This window comes from Rhyacophila brunnea, unplaced genomic scaffold (assembly GCF_057557595.1).
Source record: "Rhyacophila brunnea isolate RB1 unplaced genomic scaffold, BYU_Rbru_1.0 scaffold_6, whole genome shotgun sequence".
Taxonomy (NCBI): Eukaryota; Metazoa; Arthropoda; class Insecta; order Trichoptera; family Rhyacophilidae; genus Rhyacophila; species Rhyacophila brunnea.
Window position 1 is genome coordinate 24,074,353 of NW_028233276.1, and position 20,339 is coordinate 24,094,691.

General features: G+C 32.2%; 1 protein-coding gene across 1 annotated transcript; it reads left to right on the forward strand.

The window, feature by feature from the left end:
- The first annotated feature begins 420 nt into the window (after positions 1 to 420).
- LOC147065439 (uncharacterized) lies at positions 421 to 18,892 on the forward strand. The gene is made up of 4 exons (XM_085956764.1): positions 421 to 957; positions 16,817 to 16,937; positions 17,540 to 17,715; positions 18,442 to 18,892. Exons 1-4 carry the CDS (start codon positions 583 to 585, stop codon positions 18,541 to 18,543), a joined length of 774 nt encoding a protein of 257 aa, XP_085812890.1. The 5' UTR covers positions 421 to 582; the 3' UTR covers positions 18,544 to 18,892.
- Positions 18,893 to 20,339: the final 1,447 nt, after the last annotated feature.

The following is a 20,339-nucleotide window of genomic DNA, read 5'->3' on the forward strand; positions in this document are numbered from 1 at the left end:
CAAACATATCATAAACGGTATACAGAGGCTTTGTGGATTTAAAGAAACACAGTTTACATAAAAGTGCTTCTATCTCTGTTTGAGGTTTGTGTGGACTGGCTGCTTTGCGTATAACTACGCTCAATTAATAATAATAATATTTTATTTGATAACAGTAGGTAATTAAAAGTGTTAAATTTCGAATAGTTCGCGATTATAGCAAATTAAATGACTGAATGGATTTTTTCTTATTTGTCATTTGAAAAAAATCTTGGAATTAAAATATTACATCGCTTGCGCTTAAAATACCTATAACCTTTGTGACTGCGTCAGTTTTTCGTGGTAGAATTATGTCGATGATAAATAGCTCAGCTTCAGTTAATCGGCATAAAACTGGAAAGCAGCCGAGCTGCGGCGAACTGTCAAAATTGTAAACCGTTCAAACAGCGAGAGGTTTGCGTAAGCCATTGTTGTTTTCGTAGGTAACGCGACTTGTGCTGGTTTTATATTGTGAAACACAATAATTCTACAATATTCGTGCAACGTTTGAGTTTTTCGTGCGATAAAAGTGATATATTGTGTGCCTAAATATAATATTCCAAAATGCCCATATCGGAGAAGAAGCTCAAAGTCAGCGGCAAATCGCATTATTCCCACGAGATTAGGAAGGATGTCGATTTGGCTGACCTAAATTCACTGAAATTGGAAGACGCGTGGCCGTTTATTCGGGAAGAAATTGAAAAAGAAATCGGCAGTGATCGATTAGTGTGCGTTCCATACATTACAGAAGCAAACCTTTATTCGATCACGTCCGTTTTTCTCAAATCGGATAAAGCACAGAATGGCAAACTATACCAGCCGCTTGGAAAATTGACAGATATTATCGACGAAAGTCAATGCGACCCGGATTTTGTCAACTGGTTAAAAGACAGCTCCTTTGCGGACAACACCTTCAAATTTAAGCACGATAGTGTAAAGGTATGTACAATTTTAACGCTAATTTATTAATTGTATTGCCGTGTATTTTCGGATTAGCCATGAATTTAACCCGTGATCGTTCAGGCTTTAATCTAAGGCTCCGAAGTAATTTCCTACCGTGGCGCAGCTAGGAAAACGGAAATTGGTGATACAGAAATAGGTAGGTACTAATTAAAATAAATGAATCTCTAGGTAGGCTCTTGTTGGTGCTTAGTACATAATATTATATACCTATTAATTAATTAATCCGGACACTCATAATCTGCATCACCACCATATTTATTTCGTTTTCCTAACATTCTCCTTTACGTGATAGTGCAATAACTTTATTATTGACGATTCATCGGAGCTTGGTATACCTATCATAATTTAGCAAGTAAAACATGAATAGTTTTGTATACTTATAATAATTTTCTTTTTTACCTTACTAACCGCTTAAATTCTATTATAAAGGTAAAAGAGAATACTGTCTACAATATTTTAAATATAGACAGACATTCAATTTTATATTTTAAAACACCTATAGGCTATAAGTACAGCTATTTTAAAAATGAATTTTAGATGCAGGAAAAATTAAAAACATAGGTAGGTAGTTGTTGACTATTTACGAATATTCGAATATTCGTAATCACATGTGTGAAACATGGACCCTAAGTAAAAGATAGATCCAGAAACTTAAGAGTAGCACAACGTAAATAAGGAAGCAGACAAGGGTTTGCGATGTGATAGAGTTCATTAAAAGCCTCAAATGGAGATGGGCTGGACACAGCTCGAAGGAGAGACAATTATTGGATACATTTAGTCATCCAGTGGTATCCAAGAGGTACAAGACGTCCGCAAGGTGACCTAGAGGCCGCTGGATCGATGAAATGATAAAGTTCTGCGGAAGTACGTGTCAACGCAACGCACAGGACCGAGATAAGTGGAAGAAGCTTGAAGACGCCTTCATCCAGCAGTGGTGATGATGATGAATTAACGAGAAACTATCAAAATGTAGATTATTTTGGGGAAAAATTGGTGTGCAAGCTATTCCAAAAATCCTGGAACTTGAGTATCATCAAATCAAGCGAGATCCCGGAATTCAACCCTTACGCATATATAATATTAGTATGTATAGGTATGTATATATGTAGGATTTTCTTCGTTTGCATTTTTCATTACGCCGGAAAGCGCAGTGTGCATAATGCAAATTACGCGTCATCTATGCAGTAAAAATCACCACAACCTCGTCATAATACCATTGTTTAAAAATAATTTTATGTATGAAACCTCAAGTAAAACAAAAACAATTCCAGTACATATCATTCCATTTATTATAGACAAGGTTTTCTAGAATTGTAATACTAATAAGAATAAGTAACAACGATAAGCCCTTGACAACCACCATATCCAGTTGACCATACCATAAACAATTTAATTTGTTATTGAAATAAGTGTTGACGAGTCAAGTAAATAATTTTATTACGACATACATACTATTTATCTACCTATTTATGTATCCGTAACCTTATAAATAACTTATAACGTTATAGCTTATAACGTTGTAAATATTGATTGTTTTTACAATATTCAACTTATTTCCTGGTTTATCGTTATTATTTATTTATCAACATGTGAGTTATTTTAATCGCTCAATGTAGTTGAAATATTTTTCTCTATTTGTTATTTAACGGCCCACATGCCCAACGTAGGTCAAAATGGAGTTTTTTGTGGTATTTTCAAAGCCTTTACCTGAACATTCCTTAAACGTTGTAGATTATCTATTTATATAATTTTGAAGCCTTATTAACTTATTATCCTTTATATTCATTTTAAACATTTTGATGACTGCATAAAGTATTTTTATTAAGTACATAAAATAGTATTATTTTAAACCTCTCGATGAATATAGTCATATTTCAGTACATCTATGTGCAGTGGTGTTAAGATTTTTTAGGTTTATTAATTTTTAAACGCATTTATAAAACCATTAGTAAAATTTATGTTGACATTATTATAGTGAAATATTTACGATAAAAGATTATATTTATAATCTCTGTGATCCCAAATTTGACAAGAATTAGGCATTTTATTATTCAAAAAATATAAAATTTATAATCCAATACAATACTCTTTGCAGTATATATACTTACTATAAATAATGGTAAGAATATTGTTTTGTTGAGAATATTTCGCGACCCAGTAAATATACCAATCAACCTAATTCTGGGTCGCGACCCATACCTAGGTTAAGAAACGCTGCTTTAGACATTAGTGACAAAGACTCGATAGCAAATGCTTATTTCAATAACTATGTTTACCTTGACTTCAGAGAGATCATCTTACTACCTGCTAAAATTTATTAACCACTAAAATACAATTAGAATTAGTAGAATAAATAATATATACCTACTCGAAATTAGACAGTAAAGAAGACCGCCAAAAAGAGCGTTACAAACACAGAACTGAGCTCCCTGGTTACAAATTATCTCTTATTCAGGGTTTTTCAAGCTTAAACTTCTAACTTTCCCGCCATTCTTCATATTTGTCGACCTGTTTGGACATTGTTTCGCGCTAATTGCTAATAAGTAGTGTTTCCTACCAGTTAGTAGTCGTCATGTTATGAAAACCACAGCGGATTCTAAATAACAAATAAATTCTATGAAGTCGATGATTAACCACCACCAACATATGATATTATTGTGCTTCTTCGTAAAATAAATACACCCAATTAGGTGTAGGTACTGTTGGTATACTGTACAGTTGTAGTGTTCTACACATTACATCATTTTCATTCGTGGAGAAACAACTCGGGGTGGGTCCTGTTCTCCAACTGCCGTCTCCATTCAAGTCTATCCTCCGATATCATTCTTCAATCCGAGATTCAGAATGCTGGCGTACCATGTATCATATACGTAGTGTAGCTGCTAGCAAATAATATTATTTTTCGATGTTTTGCATGACACGAGTTACGTATTATACTGGCCTCACCATTGCTTTGTACCCACTTTTATTTTGATTTTTATACAATTTCTCTTTTTTCTACTTTTCGAACCGTCATAACCTTTCAACCATAAAATTTCAATACCTAATCTTTCTCTTTTGCTATAATAAAAAATATTCGTTATAAAGGTGTTTGGAACCATTATAATACCACTCAGTCTAAGGTTCTAAAACGATTTTCGTCCGGAACAGCACTTGCAGGTGTTCTTGTGATTATTTTGTGCTGTGCGATATAGTGTTTCACAGTGAACAGCTGCACAACCACCCCCCTCCCCATCATGAATAAAATATCTACCATAAATATATTATATATCCCGCGATAATATTGTTGAATGTCGTGAAAATCTCTAATTTTGATTGGTTCCCATCATGCTTTGTGGACAGCCCGCTGACATTTCTGGTTTGAATTATATTCACATCCGTGCACCTTTTATCAAACCATGCCCATATAATGATGTAAATGTAAAACTATTAAATATCGGCTAATCTCGGAAGCTTGAACTGCTTTCAAATGGCTCGGATTGTTGCCAACCGATGGCCAAGGTGATACACAGGTGACACAATTAGTGAGGTGTCCAGGCGCGCACGCAATGCGGGGGTTTTCGGGAACCCTCCCTCCGAGATCGAAAAAAATAATAATTAATTAGGTAAATAAAATATTAAGTACTTCTTCTTTTTCTTAACCTCGTGACCCAGATGATTTGACAGTCAAATAGCCTTCTCAACGTATTGACCCCTCTCCCATTGACACTCTACAAGGCCCATGTCAATGGAACTCATCAATTGGTGAAACCATCTTGAGGTATTCAATGTTTGCTTTAATATTCTGACATGAGACAAGACAACCCGGACGACACAAACGGACACTAACGATTCTTACAATCGCGACTGACTGTTAGGCCACTCGCATTCAATAACCTCTTCGTAATAAGTCGTAGGTGAGCGCTGATGGTTGCAGGCTAGCTGTTCATCTGAGTGACTGAGTATGGGGTATGTACCCGGAAAAGTGCAGATAACATGAAAAATCAATTACTATTATAGATATTTTTCGAAATGGAGTACGAAATGTTCAGTAGGTTCAATATTTTTGTCCAACCTGTTTTGATAAAACGAAAATATTCTAAACTAGTTTGCGATTTCCGTATGGGAAGAAACATTATGTGTTGTGAAATGTGGTTTTTCTTTGAGGTGATTCATTTTACGTCAATGGGAATATAATAATACCTATGTACTTTACTTTGCCTATAATTTTCTCAACGAATCCTGTTTTGTGTTTAAAACTTACAATATACCTGCCGTATAGCTATTTTATTAATTAATCACGTACGAGGGTGGGTCAATAAGTCCTTAGAAAAGCCGACAGGTGGCGCGACTAGTACTGTAAGCGGTTTGTTTTCATGCAGCGGCACTACCGATTCAGTATGCTGCGAAGTTTCAATCAGATTGGTCGGGTTGTTGTGTGTTTCTCGTACATTTAAAAAAAAAATTTGCTTGTGGAAAATGGAAAAATGGAAAATGGAGAAAATTGAGTTTAGAGCTGTTATTAAACATTTTAATATAAAAGGGTTAACAGCAAAGGAAATAAAAAATGAGTTGGATTTAGTTCACGGCATATCTGCTCCTTCACTTGCAACTATTTATAACTGGTTAAATGAATTTAAACGTGGTCGTACATCAACAAAGGATGAACCACGCTCAGGACGTCCTGTAGAGGTGACTACACCAGAAATGATCAATAAAATCCACGATATGGTGTTAAGTGACCAAAGATTAAAGTTGAGTGAGATAATTGAGGTTACAGGGATCTCAAAAGGTAGCGTCATTTCTATTTTACATGACAAATTGGGCATGAAAAATATTTTTGCTCACAGTCGACAATAAACGCAATAGGGTGGTGGCCTATAAAGCCCTGTTGTCGCTCATGCAACGCAATCCGGATGAATTTTTTCGTCGCTTTGTGACTGTATATGATACATGGATACACCACTATACTCCCGAGACGAAAGAACAGTCAAAGCAGTGGATTGCGAAGGCAAACCATGTCCAAAGAAGGCGAAAACCGTAAAATCAGCTGGTAAGGTTATGGCTACTGTATTTTGGGATGCACGTGAAATTATTTTCGTTGACTATTTGGAAAAAGGAAAAACAATAACAGGGGATTATTATGCATCTTTATTGGACCAGCTAAAAAACAAAATTGAAGAAAAACGGCCTCATTTAAACAGGAAAAAAATCCTCTTTCATCAGGACAATGCCCGTGTTCACACATGTTTACGATCAATGGCTAAAATTGAAGAATTGAAGTTCGAATTGGTCGACCACCCACCGTATTCGCCAGATTTAGCCCCCAGTGACTTTTTCCTTTTCCCAAACTTAAAAAAATGGCTAAGTGGACAACGTTTTTTTTCAAATGAAGAAGTCATCGATCGGACAAATGCTTATTTTGAGGACCTTCCGAAAACTTATTTTTCTGACGGTTTAAAAAAAATTGAGAAACGTCTAACCAAGTGTATTGAGCTCCAAGGAGATTATGTTGAGAAATAAAAAAAAAATACAAAAATAAAAACTGTTTTAATGCTTTTTTCTAAGGAATTATTGACCCACCCTCGTAGCATTATTATGCTGTAGTGCTGTGTGTAGGCCGTAGGGTGTAGGTTATGTATGATTTCAATGTGGAATTTTATTATATCGAAGAACATTACATAGTAATATTATAATTTATATTGTATAAGTATTATATATATGAAAATTGGTAGACCAATAATAATTGAGAATGCTCTAGAGATGAAACCGGTAGTGTTTGTACATATAATTATTGAAATAAAACTCTTTGTTTGTTATTTATAAAAATATATAGGTAGGTACTTACATTATCAATGTGTTGTGAATGTTGTGATAAAGAAATTCTCTGAAATATGTAATTGAATTGATTGCTTAAGTCTGTGATAAAGAATGATTAGACTTGATTAAGTAAACAAGGACTCATTCTACTTATCTAAGAAATCAGAGGTACTTTTATGTCTGATTCTTATCACTTTTTATCACCATCACAATAATGCATTGCAGGTATGTAGTAATTGTTGATAAGACGACTATTTCTATCCATGACTGAACTCTTGGAAAGGAATACGCACGGTGTTCTGTTCGGCGTTAATTCTCAAATTTCTAGGAATACATGAATATTAAAAGAAATGATAATATATCTACCTATTCACTCATTAATGATTACTTTAATGAATTTTAAAATATGTAAGTATTTCTGTTTTAATACCTACTTACTTTCCACTTTTATCAAAAACAAATACTAATGCGGATTCTTTAATTATTATTTTTAAATTTGATGCAATTGAAAAAAATATGGGTAGGTATTATCGAGGGTATACTGACAGAAAGCATTAAGTCATTAAAACAAGTTCTGAGATAATCGCATTAATAGCTTAATTTTTTTTTCAAAGCTTTCTCCCACGTAGAATGTTTTATGTTTTATATATTTTTTTTCTACATTATAAAGAATAACCTTTTTGGCATACAAAACATAAGATTTTATGTTGATAAGTTGTATGGATATTTTTTTAAAAATGTAAATGTAATGTGACTGCTGACATAATGCATTCTGTCAGTAACTATTCGCTAACTTTGACATATTATTAGATAAATGACAATGCATTATTGTTATATTTTTTTATGTTAATGATTAGATTGGTACATAATAATACAAATAAAAATAATATTTTTAGTGAAAATAACATTATTTATTTCAAATTAGAGAAATATAGAAAAAATACAATGAAAATAATAATAAATCACAATAATTTTTAAACAGATTTTTTTTTAAATTAAATTATTTACCGTAAACTACAATAACATTTCTCTGAAGGGTATGCAGATTGGATAGTATGCTACATATTACGACTAGCCTTAATTCTGATTGACATTCTTTGCATTTCCTTGCACTTGCACATTGCACCTATTCATGGAAACAATTAGATTAGTATCAGTATTAATATTAAAAAAAAGAATGTTCATTATTATTCGTCGTTTTCGGCATCGGAATCATTTATATCGGGCTCCGGAAGTAAGTCTAGATGGCTGTTATTCTCGGAGGAGAAATGTTGAAACCACCAATGAAAAATGTCCAGTATTACACTTTTTTCACACAAATCCTTTTTTTTGGCACAACTTATTTTTAATGGATTTTTATATTATAATTGTGGAATGTTTTCGATTTCTACAAAACAAATTTGGTTGATACGCGAAGCATTTCTAATTTTTAAAACGTTTATTGTTTCGTACACATCACTAAAATTATATTTATATTGAATGGTAAATGGTTTTTCCTTTTCATATTTAAGACATTTCATTTTTAGCCAATTTACGCCAAGTTTTTATTTTTTATTAACTGATTCGATAAAAATTTGAGGTCATAAAAGTCAGTATATTTTAGCTCGCTTGCTTCGTATGGTTTCTTTTTCGAAATGAAACGAGACATTCAAAAGTCATTTAGTCATTGGCACAATAAATCGACGCAAACTTTTGCCTGTTTTCTATGGCACTATGCATAGAATCGCATTCCATAGATTCAAGAAAAGAGCAGATACTTGCAAATTTCTATTATGGCCTCCGCATGTATCGGAGGAGAAAGATATTTCAGTTACACTCGATGGAAGCTGCTTGAGATACCACATGAGACAACTTCCTATTTCGCAACTCCCTCGCTTTCCATTTATTTCGGTCCAAGCCAAACAAAATCCTTTATTCGGCTTTGGACCTTCGTAAATAGTTAAGTTAAACATATTTAATTTTCTTTTATAATAGAGCAGTGAAACCTCTGTGGATGGTATATGTAACACACTCTGAAGATCGTATGTTACAGTCATGAATAAGGAATCATTATTGTACATATCCTTATCTTTTTCTTTTTCAGAATGACATTCATTTTTCCTTTTCAAATGACTCTGAAAATCCTCTTCCATTATGATGTTGTCTTTGGGGCAACTTACTTTGTATTTATTACAAAATGTGCACTGGTCCTTTTTTGGTTTGAAAAACGATAAATTATAATTTTTGCAAAACACTCTATGATAGGTTATCTGTGTCAATGGTGATACGCCTTTTTCTGTGCAATAGTCTTTACACAGGCTATACATTTTGCAAATTGTTAATTTACTGTCTAAATATTACCTTTTATATATATGTCCTTTCTCGTGTAGTGACTCCATAAACGGGAAGGATTCTATGTGAGACTTTATATGGATTAAATTCTCATTGCTTGTTTTGTGAATAGGGGGATGTTTACCTCTACGATCGTGTAACGTAAACTGTACTCCCACGTCTTCTTGTCCTTTAAATGCGTGAATTACTGATCTATTTGAAATGTGTAAAGTACTCTAAAAAAAAATTTCAGACTCTGACTTTTTGTCCACTCTTGAAAAAGAAATAACACTTTAGTTTTGTCTGGATTTCCTTTTTTCATTCCTTGGTTTTCTATCAACGGGAATTTCAATCTCAACATTTTTTAGAATGTAATCTTTTTTGCGATCATAAGAACAACACATCTTTAATATATTATGTTTTGCTCTTTGAGACGAAGCCATTCTAATAAATTCTTCAAATGGTTCAATGTATTGTTTCACTAATCACTAAAGACAGATGAATTAAAATTGCAAAGGTATGGCCTATGCCCTATGGTGACATCTATTGACAAAATTTGTACTGACAGAATGCATTATGTCACACTTAATGCATATGCCATGTTACAAGTCCTGTATTTTGTACACACAGAACGCATTATAGGTCATATAATGCTTTCTGTCAGTATAAAAAAATAGCAATATGACTTAATGCAGTTTGTATTTTCTTACCAGTATATCCTATGACTAAGTGCGTTTTACCAGAACGTAGAGCGTAAAATTCTAAGAATTTTGGCATTTAAAACAGAAAAACAGCAAAAACTCACTTAATGCGTTCTGCAAGTATACCCTCGTTATTATACTTAACCAATAATAACGCCGGTTATGAAAATTGCCCTAAATTGTTACGATATATTTTTTAAACACTTGAGGTCGATTTATTCTAAATTCAAACTTTCTCCTTCGCGGAGTTACCTAATGAATACCAAAGAGGTTTTTGGATTTAAAAAAAATATTGCTGCAAGAGAAGTGATTAAGTACAACTTAAAAAAAAAATGTTTAACTAACCTACTTGATAATCATAATAATCTACTTATTCACATTCTTCTTCGCAAATTGATAACTTTTACTCATGTTTTTATGGAAGTGCATGCTACTGGAACCGATAGTGTGTAAATTCAACTATCGCGATAATAACTAACTTTTTACATGCAATAATGCTTGCTGACTGTCTCCTCAATCTCATTCTTCACGCGTAAGCGAGAGGCGTTGTTGTCTTTGGCGATATTTGATAGGTTGTGAAATTTTGATGGGTGAATTTCGAAAGGCTTCAAATTATTTGGTAAGTATATATATACATTAACAGCAAGTATTTAAATAAAAAATCGAGCAAGTATTTTATTAAAAAGGTGGGAACTATTTAATATGAACCGCAAGTAAAAAATGATAATTGGTAAGTATTATAATATAACAATGGAAGTATTTAAATTAGGATAGGGAATTATTTAAATAATTTCCGGGAATTATTTAAATAATTAATGGTAAGTATAAATATCAATTTGTCAGTATAAAATCTATTTTGGACAGATTTTTTCTTTTACAGAAATAACTTATTTAGTAGCTTCCTTATTATGTTAAATTTAGTAGGATAGTATTGTTCTTTCTATCTGGCTCTCCAGAACAGATTGTACTATTAGAATGGTATTTCTCTATTATTTCATCCCTTACGCCCATTTAGTGTAGCAGCATTTGTGTATCTATAAAATGGCTCAATGATGCAATGCGAGTCTCCTGAGCAAGCTTCTAGTGCCTTTAAGATACCATTTCATTTTAACTATCAGTTGTAACTTAACTTAACTGCACCTTCCGAACCATCAGCTGTTAGGCATACACTCTTGATCTAAGCGCACTTCAAAGATATATGTAACCTTACCTTATGAGATTCAAAGCCTTAATCTCTACTTCATTGCGGAGTTAAATAAATTGTAGTGTCTATTATATACATTTTCAACTTTGCAATAATAACAAGACATACTTCAGACTTGTATAGTGCTTATTACATATTATTTTCAGTATCAGAATTTAATAATAAGACAGACTTCAGTTGTTTACAATAAATGTATTTCTTGTGTTCAAAAATTCACAATAATAATCAATGGTAACAAACATATGACAGAATAAGACGTTTCCTTCAATGATTATATCAATTACATACAACCTTTTACTAAAGACGACCGATGTCGATCAATGTGAATGATTGAAAATGATAATCTAGAATACACACCCAGTCAAACGATAACATAAAAATCTTTTCCTTCAATTACGTACAACCTATTACTAAAAACGTTCATGAAATTCATAAAAAAAACATAAAATTTGTGTTTTTTTTATTGTTATATTATTTTATGCAAGTCTACATATAAATAACACAACATTTTAGGATTATCGGAAAACATTCCGATAATCGCAACTTTTGACAGCTCGATTTTTTTATTCGTTCGTTGATCAGTATCAGAGCATAGACAAATCGGACGACTTATTAATTGTCCTCGGACTTTTGGCTCGCCAATGGCAATACGTTTCACGGTCTTGTTTACATTACATACTGTAATAAATTAACAATATTAAATTATTATCTGATTCGGCATTTACACTAATAGTAAAAATAATAATATACATATTATATAAATAATTAAGATATTTACTTAAATTAGTAATTTTAAAAGACGTTGAAAAAACCTTTTTTGTAGTGATGAGTAAAAAACATGTCAAATATAAAAAATCCACGAACCCTAACTAATTAATTTAGCATACAATTTTAATTGAGATAAATTTAATATCATACTATTAATTATTGTTGTACCCAAACTGAGATTCATTTTTTTTATAAAATTAGACAATAATAGGTTATAAAAATGTACTTAGTTTAAAAAAATGATTTGTGTAATATTTGTAGTACGAGTACCTACCTAGAGAACCTATATTTTTGATCAATCATTAATTTAACCTTTGAGGTTATTCGCATTTATTTTGTGAAATGTCCATGTAGCTCTTTTTTCTGCACCTCTGCGACTTCTTATTTGATCTTCTTTTAATAATAATATTATCATAAATAGTTTGTTCTTACCGATATTCATAAATGCATAGACTAATATACTTTATATGCGATAATGGTAACCCTAAAATGCCGTGCGCCCCATTGAATGTTTTTTACTTTTCATACTATCAAAATAATAATGGATATTGATTTTATCTATTGGCCCATGTCATTTAAATAATGATTATTTATTTTTACTACTGATTTTTGAATATTATTTCTTGCTGTACCAATATTTTACATTCAACATTAAAACTGGCGGGCTTATACCGATACTTTGAAATAAATACTTATCATTCACTTAAAATTCTGACAGTTGTTATTTAAAAACTTTTCAAAATTGTCTATTAATACTTGCTTCAAAAATGCACGCCAATACGCTGCGTGATGTTGTTCGATTTTTTTCCGGTATTTTCGCCATGCCACTATCAGTTGCAACTATCGCGTGAAAATTCAGAATTCATGTAGTTTTGCAACTTGCACGATAAGAATTGTACTATACTCCTATACGCCCTAGTGCCTATACTCCTGCATTTTTTTGTTATGTCCACGATAATACGTACTGTCGGCAGTAAATCCATGCACGTCTAAACGGGGTATCAATGTATGTGTGAAGAGTTAAGTTTTACATTTTGTAATCGAATTTACCCACAAACCGATGTTTGAAGCCATACAGTGACTAATGGTTTTCCCATATTTTCTGATTATGTAGTATCAGTGTAATCGCCTTTCCCTCCCTCGTCCCTCGAATGTCAGCAGACTGGATGTGGTCGGTGGTGCTTATACTGCCCTCTATTTTTTATTGATAGCATTGATAACGTAACAAATCCGCAACTATTTTGAATGATATTAGGTATGTGAAATATGTCTGCAGATAGTATTTTTTCTCCAGGAATAATGTATATTTTGATAAATATAGTTATATACCTAGTTGATAAGTAATATGCAAATTTTCATTTTCAATTTGATACATAATTTTTCCTATATCAGTAGGTATATTTTTTAAATTTCCCATGCATACACTTTAGTACGTAGGTACTTATAAATGTTATTGACTATTTTAAAATTTCATAATAAACGGCTCTTGGACTCGGTTCAAGAACACATTATTTCATGATTTTATTTGTTTTTTGTTCTCTTAAAAAAGATCTGCTGTCAGTAGCGAAACTTCTTTTTGACTTTTGATATTCCTCGGTTATGGGGCACCTGGGCTTAAGCCCAAATCCCCTTCATCTGTAGTAGAGGTTGGTAGGAATGTGTGTGATTTTATTGTTTTTTTCCGGTTATTGAGGAGGGCCGGGAGAGGTTTTTTGCCTCCAAATTGCAAGGGCGTTGTTATAAGTTCGATTTTAGCGATGGTGCCCATAGAACGCGTCGGGCGGGCGAAGTCGGCGAATGAAGTGTTTATTCATAACCATAATCACACGTCTCTTCCCGCGCATTACCCTTCACCTATGTAATAAGCGGCCCAAGCAGCACAAAATAATTATTTTTACAGTGTCCCTCATAACAAAGCAATAAAAATATTATATTATTTCGGGGCTTGTCATTAATATTTACGACGACATTATTCAACCAGCGAAATATAGGACACGGAACAATGACTTCTCTGTAATTAAATAATTGCTTTTCGCCCGTCGATCGACGACGCTTCGCGCAGCGTGATTTTGGTAGTCGTGTTCAATGAATGGACTTCTTTGTATTTTCATTAAATCGTATCGCCGAGAAGCGAAAAACAGTGACTCATACGGCAGGCGGGGCGCAAGGCATCGTCAAGTCCAGTGTGCGCTGGCGTATTTGATTACGTTGTATTTTCGATGATTTACGCGCCACTTGTAGAAATTTTGCGCGAGCGCCGCACTCGCTGCGTCAATGGGCTTTATGCCTTAGCGTCATTCTTCAGTTTTTCCTTTCTTCGCGCGCTTTTAGCGGAACTTCAACTATAAATTCTGCCCCCCCCCCCCTTATATCATAACAATTTGAAGTAATTTCCCAAATAGTTTTGATGTGAAATATGTGAAATTGAACGTTTACGTGGTAGAACTTCATAATATTATCATAAACAAAGTTGTTGATTCTACGTTATCTAATATTTTGACAGTTAATTCGGGTTACAAACCCATCGTCAGAAAAAAACTTCAAATTATATACTTAAGTACTTTGTTAGTATCACACATTTTTTTAAATTTAATCTACTAAACAAACCTAAAGAAAATATTAAATTTGAGAGAAATGGGAGCGAATATAATATGTATGTCGTATTGTGACATTTAGTAATCATGTTAGAAACACTTGTGTTACCTAAAACCCTAGAATGGTTCATTCGAGTTACCCTCAATGCATGTTTCGACAAATTCCAGTGAATATGTTAAATAACCCAATAATTACGTAACTTTATTTATATAAAAAATATTATATTTGCGTATAGGTACATATTATGTATTTTTATTGTAAAAGGGGCAGTGTAGTGCCGTCACTGAAATTGAAAGGTTTTTTAATGTACTTGTGATAAAGATAGTAGTTAGGCATCTAGTGTGATTTATTTGTCACAATTATTATTCATAAACATTCGGTTAATTTATTAAACTTGAATATTGTTATTATTTATTATTAGTATTACTCAATATTGTTTTATGGCACAACATGACATGATAACTGATAATGATAAAGAATGTTAGTTAAATACATATGGTTAAATGCAGTACTAACAGCACACTGAGCTTTTGAATGATGATAATTAAATTTATAGTAAGGCACCTATTATGTAATGCACAGATGTCTACTCAAACTTGTCAAACTATTTACATTGTTTTTCTTTGAAACCTAAAACACGGATTTTTAAAAGTATGAGTTCGATTACTCAAGCCTACAATGAAATGTTCTGAGTGTTCTGACAACACCACTCCCGCGCTAATCGTTTTCAGGGGTCTAGGACGTTTTGGCGCCGGGACAACTGGGCGCCATGGAATCGAATTAAATTCGGAAATAAATAGACGTTCGCGAATTATAGGTAGTGTTAAAATATATATTAAGTATTTAAATATATTATTATTTAATACTTAATGAGAATTTAAATAAATGCACAGATAAATAATGATTTAAATGTGCATATGTTTAAGTTCCAACGAGAAGCTAGTTATTTTATCTTTATATAAAGCCTCAGGCATAGTAATTCTCAATCCGCAATAAAATAAGATTACGTTAAGAGCAAAATGAATTAAAACTACCAAGTAGTAGATAGAAACTGATTAAAATTCCTCGTCTACTTTTTGTATAAAATCGTAACGAACGTCTATTTATTTCATTCGACAGTGCGGCTCCCAATTTCCCTGGCGCCCAGTTGTCCCATTCTCGTTTCAGGTGCAACAATATAATTGGAATAACATTTTTAATGTTTTAAAATGATGTGATTATGTATGTTGATTGTCGACGAAGGGCGGTACTTTCAAACGGGCGGCAAAGGATTAACACAAAATGTATTTAAAAATACATAATAGTAATCCTACTTATGAGTTACTTTGATCTATAACTCATTACTCATAAAACATTTTGCTGTACATATATAAACATTGCTGTACAGTATTCTCTCAAAATCTCAATAGAATGAAACAGTATCCTAACATAATTGGCATAACACAACACAATAATATTATGTCAAATTTAATTATTTGTACAGCAAAAATTTAATATCACGAATTAGTTTCATGTTCAATAGTTGTTTCAACTTTTTTTAGATTGTAAAAGGGCCGCAAAAGCAAAGCAAAAAGACTTGGCAGCAAAAGAACTTTTTTGTGAAATAATTTATTTTATAATAAAAATGTCTTTATATTTAACGTTTTCAACGATTATCTTTTTTAGGCATTTGATTCACTTTTTTACACATGTAGTTCTTACCTACCTTTGGGTTTTTACTTTTATAAATTAAGAATGGGTGTACCCGACCAATCTCTTTGGTATACCCCTACTTATCTTATAAAATTATGATGATAAACAATGTAAACATAGTTCAAAACAATTAATTAGATACTAGTGGCTAAGACTCGACAGCAAAAGATTATTAATTAACATGTAATGTTTATAAGGTGGTGCCGGCCTAACTCAGTGATTCCCAACACTTTTAGCTTGTGAATGTTTGACAGAAACAAGAGACAGTGCATAGTATGCGTATGACTTGTCAATTTTTAATGTGTCATTAATGTCACAAGTAAAACTGTCACTAAGCATTTCAGTAATGACTACCTATAATGTGATATATAGTTAATGTGGTTGGGGGGAATCACTGAATTAAATTTAAACTATAGACCCAGCACTTTTTCCTTTTTTCTTATTTCTTACCCAACAGGCTTGCAGCTATAACTACAGGTATAAAAAAATAGTTTCTTGTTAATAATGTTAGATATTTACATTGTTTTTTTTTGTCAATGTCTTGAATTTATAATTTAAAACTGCATAAAATATAATATTCAAAATGTATGAGAGATTGAGAACCTTAATTATTGTGCATAATATTATAATAAATTCGAAAATAAGTACAATTTCGTAAAATGAAGAAATTTACATAAACGGAGTTAATTTTAAAATTTTCGAGTTCATTTGAAAAATTGATGTAAGTATGACAAAATACTTGAAACGTATTTTCTTCTTGTTACAGATAACCCTGCAAGATGAGCAAACCAACAATAAAGTCCGTGTAATAATGCTACATTTTTCACGACTGTCGATTCCAAAAGAAAAGTCCTTGGTGAAAAATATTTGTTTATCGCAGAAAAATAGTAAGTATTCATTCATACATGCCTTAGTGTACGTCCTGAGTGGCAGCGTTTTGCGCAACTCAAACGTATAACCGTGTGTGAAAATTTTCGTAGACAATGTCTTTTTTTGGTTATACATTTATACGTTTGAGTTGCGCATAACGCTCAATGCTGCGCCGAACGCTGGCACTGAGGCCTCACACTTAGTATCCATTTAAATATGTAGAAAGAATTGTATATATTAAACAGTTTCATAACATTGTAATATTTTTTAATTTCTCATAAATATTGCAAGTAATTGTTATAAACGAAATTATAATTCAAGAGAAATAACTACTTGTAAGAAGATTTCCATAAAATGTTACGTAAGATTTTGTATCCAACCAAGTATATCCTATTGAATAGATTCTGTTCCATTGTCCTTGTGAAATATTCATGCTGGTGTGGATTCATATAAATTTACTGCCTTTGCAATTTTATTATCATTTATTAGCCCACATACATACTTACCAAAGATTATTTATTTATCACGGGGCAGGGGGTGGTTTCGGAGCGATGGTTAAAGGCTGGTCTGATAAATATCACATTATTTTTATGCTTATGGGATTTGTTTATTTTTTCAGAAATGAAAGGTGTGAAATCCATTTATATGATAACTGACATATTGATGGCAAAAACAGTTGAATTCCGTGTGAACATGGGGACCTCATCTAGAATTTTCCACCTCGGCAACCCAACTCCCCTAGTTTTTGGCTTCGAGCAGTTCGATGTAAATGATGAAGGTCGTCTGATATCGAAGGTAATGTATTATTTTCCAAACTTGAATACTGTCGGATTGAATTGTTAACCAAAAACTCTTCACTTGGGTAGTTGAATGTTGATATATGGCTATATGCTATATATATAGCTAACATATGCATTGTTTATGGCCTATAGATGGTTGACCATGCCAACATCATGCGGCTCGCATGTTGAATTATTTTAATAATAAATCTTACATAAGTTAAATAATTTTATAGTAATAATAGTAAGTATAGAGATATTGTCATGTAACTTGGCCAGTCAACTTTTACAAATTTATCAATTTTGCGAAGAATATGATAATTGTATTTGAAAACATATAAATTTATGAACAAATATTTTCTGCCGTGAGGTTTAGAAACAATAAATTGTCTTCTTAATCTCTTCTATTATTAAAAACAGCTGCAAATATAACATTGAAGGACAGACAGTGATCCATAAAGTGTATCTTGTTTTTAATCTATTTATTTAATAAATAATGTTTTTCATTCGATTTTGTTTTTACTGTTCATATTTTGTTTCATAGTTTATACTTAAAATATTTTTGTGTTTTCAAAGTTAGAAATAAAAAAAAAAATTGGACACCTATCGTCTTATAAACGCCTGCTATTGAACTAAAAGTTGAATGTGGCCGCGTAAGTCTGAAAAGGTTGCCAACAGTCATTTTACTATGTTTCTACTGGTGGACGTAATCCTACATTGAACATAATATTGTTGTTTCTAGATTCCTGCGAGTGTTGAAACAAGAGGAATGATTTGGAATAAAGTTTGGCCTTATGATCGACTGTGTACCTCGCCTACAGAAAATTTTACTCTTAAGGTGTAGAAAACTCTTATTGACCTGTTAAGAATGTGCACCTAATTGATACCAATTATATGATAAAAGAAATTCCAACACATCTAGGATGTGAAAAATTTGCGTAAGGTTCGGAAGAACCTTAAACTGATACCAGTTAGAGAAACAATTAAATTTTGACAAATTTAATCAAATACTTATGGGATACTTACTATAAGGGTTTAAATTGTATCTATATTACTATTTTCCAAAAATTGGTGATTGTGTGAAACTCTATAAAAATAATTGTTCATTATTATTACCTAATGTTTCCTTTGTGTACTTAACCTACACCAGTATTTAGTTTTTTATGTAATAAAATTACTTATACCAAAATAAATTATTTTGTTTTATTTATCTTTATTATGTTGGACAAGTTACATTTTAGGTCAGGGGTCCCGTGCGCATGTGCTATAATCGAGTAACCGCCACTGAACCCATGCATGATTATTTCATGAGGATTATATAATTATTTTTTGTTTACAGTGATGGTTTTTAAAATATCCATACTTAGTAAAATCCAAAGATGTCAAGAAACCTTTTTATGTCGCTGAACAAACTTTCAGTTTGTCGTGAAATGAATACATACCTTCCAAACCTTCGCGGTTCATTTGAAGATTAGCCACACGTTGGGTTCTTCTTTTTGCTTCACTTTCATATTACATTTAGGCTTCTTTTGTATAGAAGAATGCTTTCTTCAAAATCTTTGGTAAAATCTATATCCATCAGTAATGACAAAAAGTTTATCAATTTAGTAAATTATGACATAAATGTGTAAATATTGGCGTCTTGTTGAATAAAAAATAATTTATTGGAATTTTTAATATAATTTAACTAGGAGAATGAACACTCATCTGAGCAATTTGTGACCATTTAAAAAAAATACAAAGGCAAGTAAAATGTGACACTCCGTTTGGAATGGCACACTCCTTACAAAAAAATATTTTATAAAAATTCAGTATATTATGATTAATTGAAATTATATGACACATCACCCATCACTTGGTGCTTAGGCATGTTATTATTTTGCCAGCCTTGCCCTTGTGCCTTTGAGCATAATCACTTAAATTCTTCATACTTTTATCTTATTTTACAGCAGTGGTTTCCAAACTTTATGTTACTACGCCTCCCTTTTAAAAAAAATCTAATCTTGGCGCCTCCCCACCCTATATTTAGTTAATTTCATTAAATAATACAGACACCTTTTTAAATAGCCAAAAATGTACTAGGTACTTAATTTTAATACAACAATGAAAAAACTTAATTATAAAAATAAACAAGATTTTACTACTTTTATTACATTCATTTTTAAATTTATTTATTTTTCATGCGATGGATGTGCTTGTTTATTAGCACAAAGTGCTCTTTTTCTACTAAACGAGGTCGATATTTGGATTTCATTGCAGCTAATGCAGAAAATCCTGTTTCTCATAAATATGATGTTACGAATGGTAGCAGTACTTTACTTACAATTTGCATTGCTTTTCTTGACAACATATTATATTTTTCTTAACTTCGATTTAATCAAAATTGAACTAGGGTTTTTGTTTCAATGAATTATTGCATAATATTGTTTTCCTTTCCAATAGTAGTCAATCCAAATTCATCATCATTCATTGACAAATGGATTCTATCATGGGCCCCACATCCTGAAGCGGGCCCCCCGGCGAGATCTTTGGCGGGCCCATCTACCTATCGCTGAGGTTAAGGGCAGTGTGGTGCTCTAAAGTAGTGTTTCCTAAATTATACACGGGAGTTATCATTTAAGTACCTACCTATAGCAATCA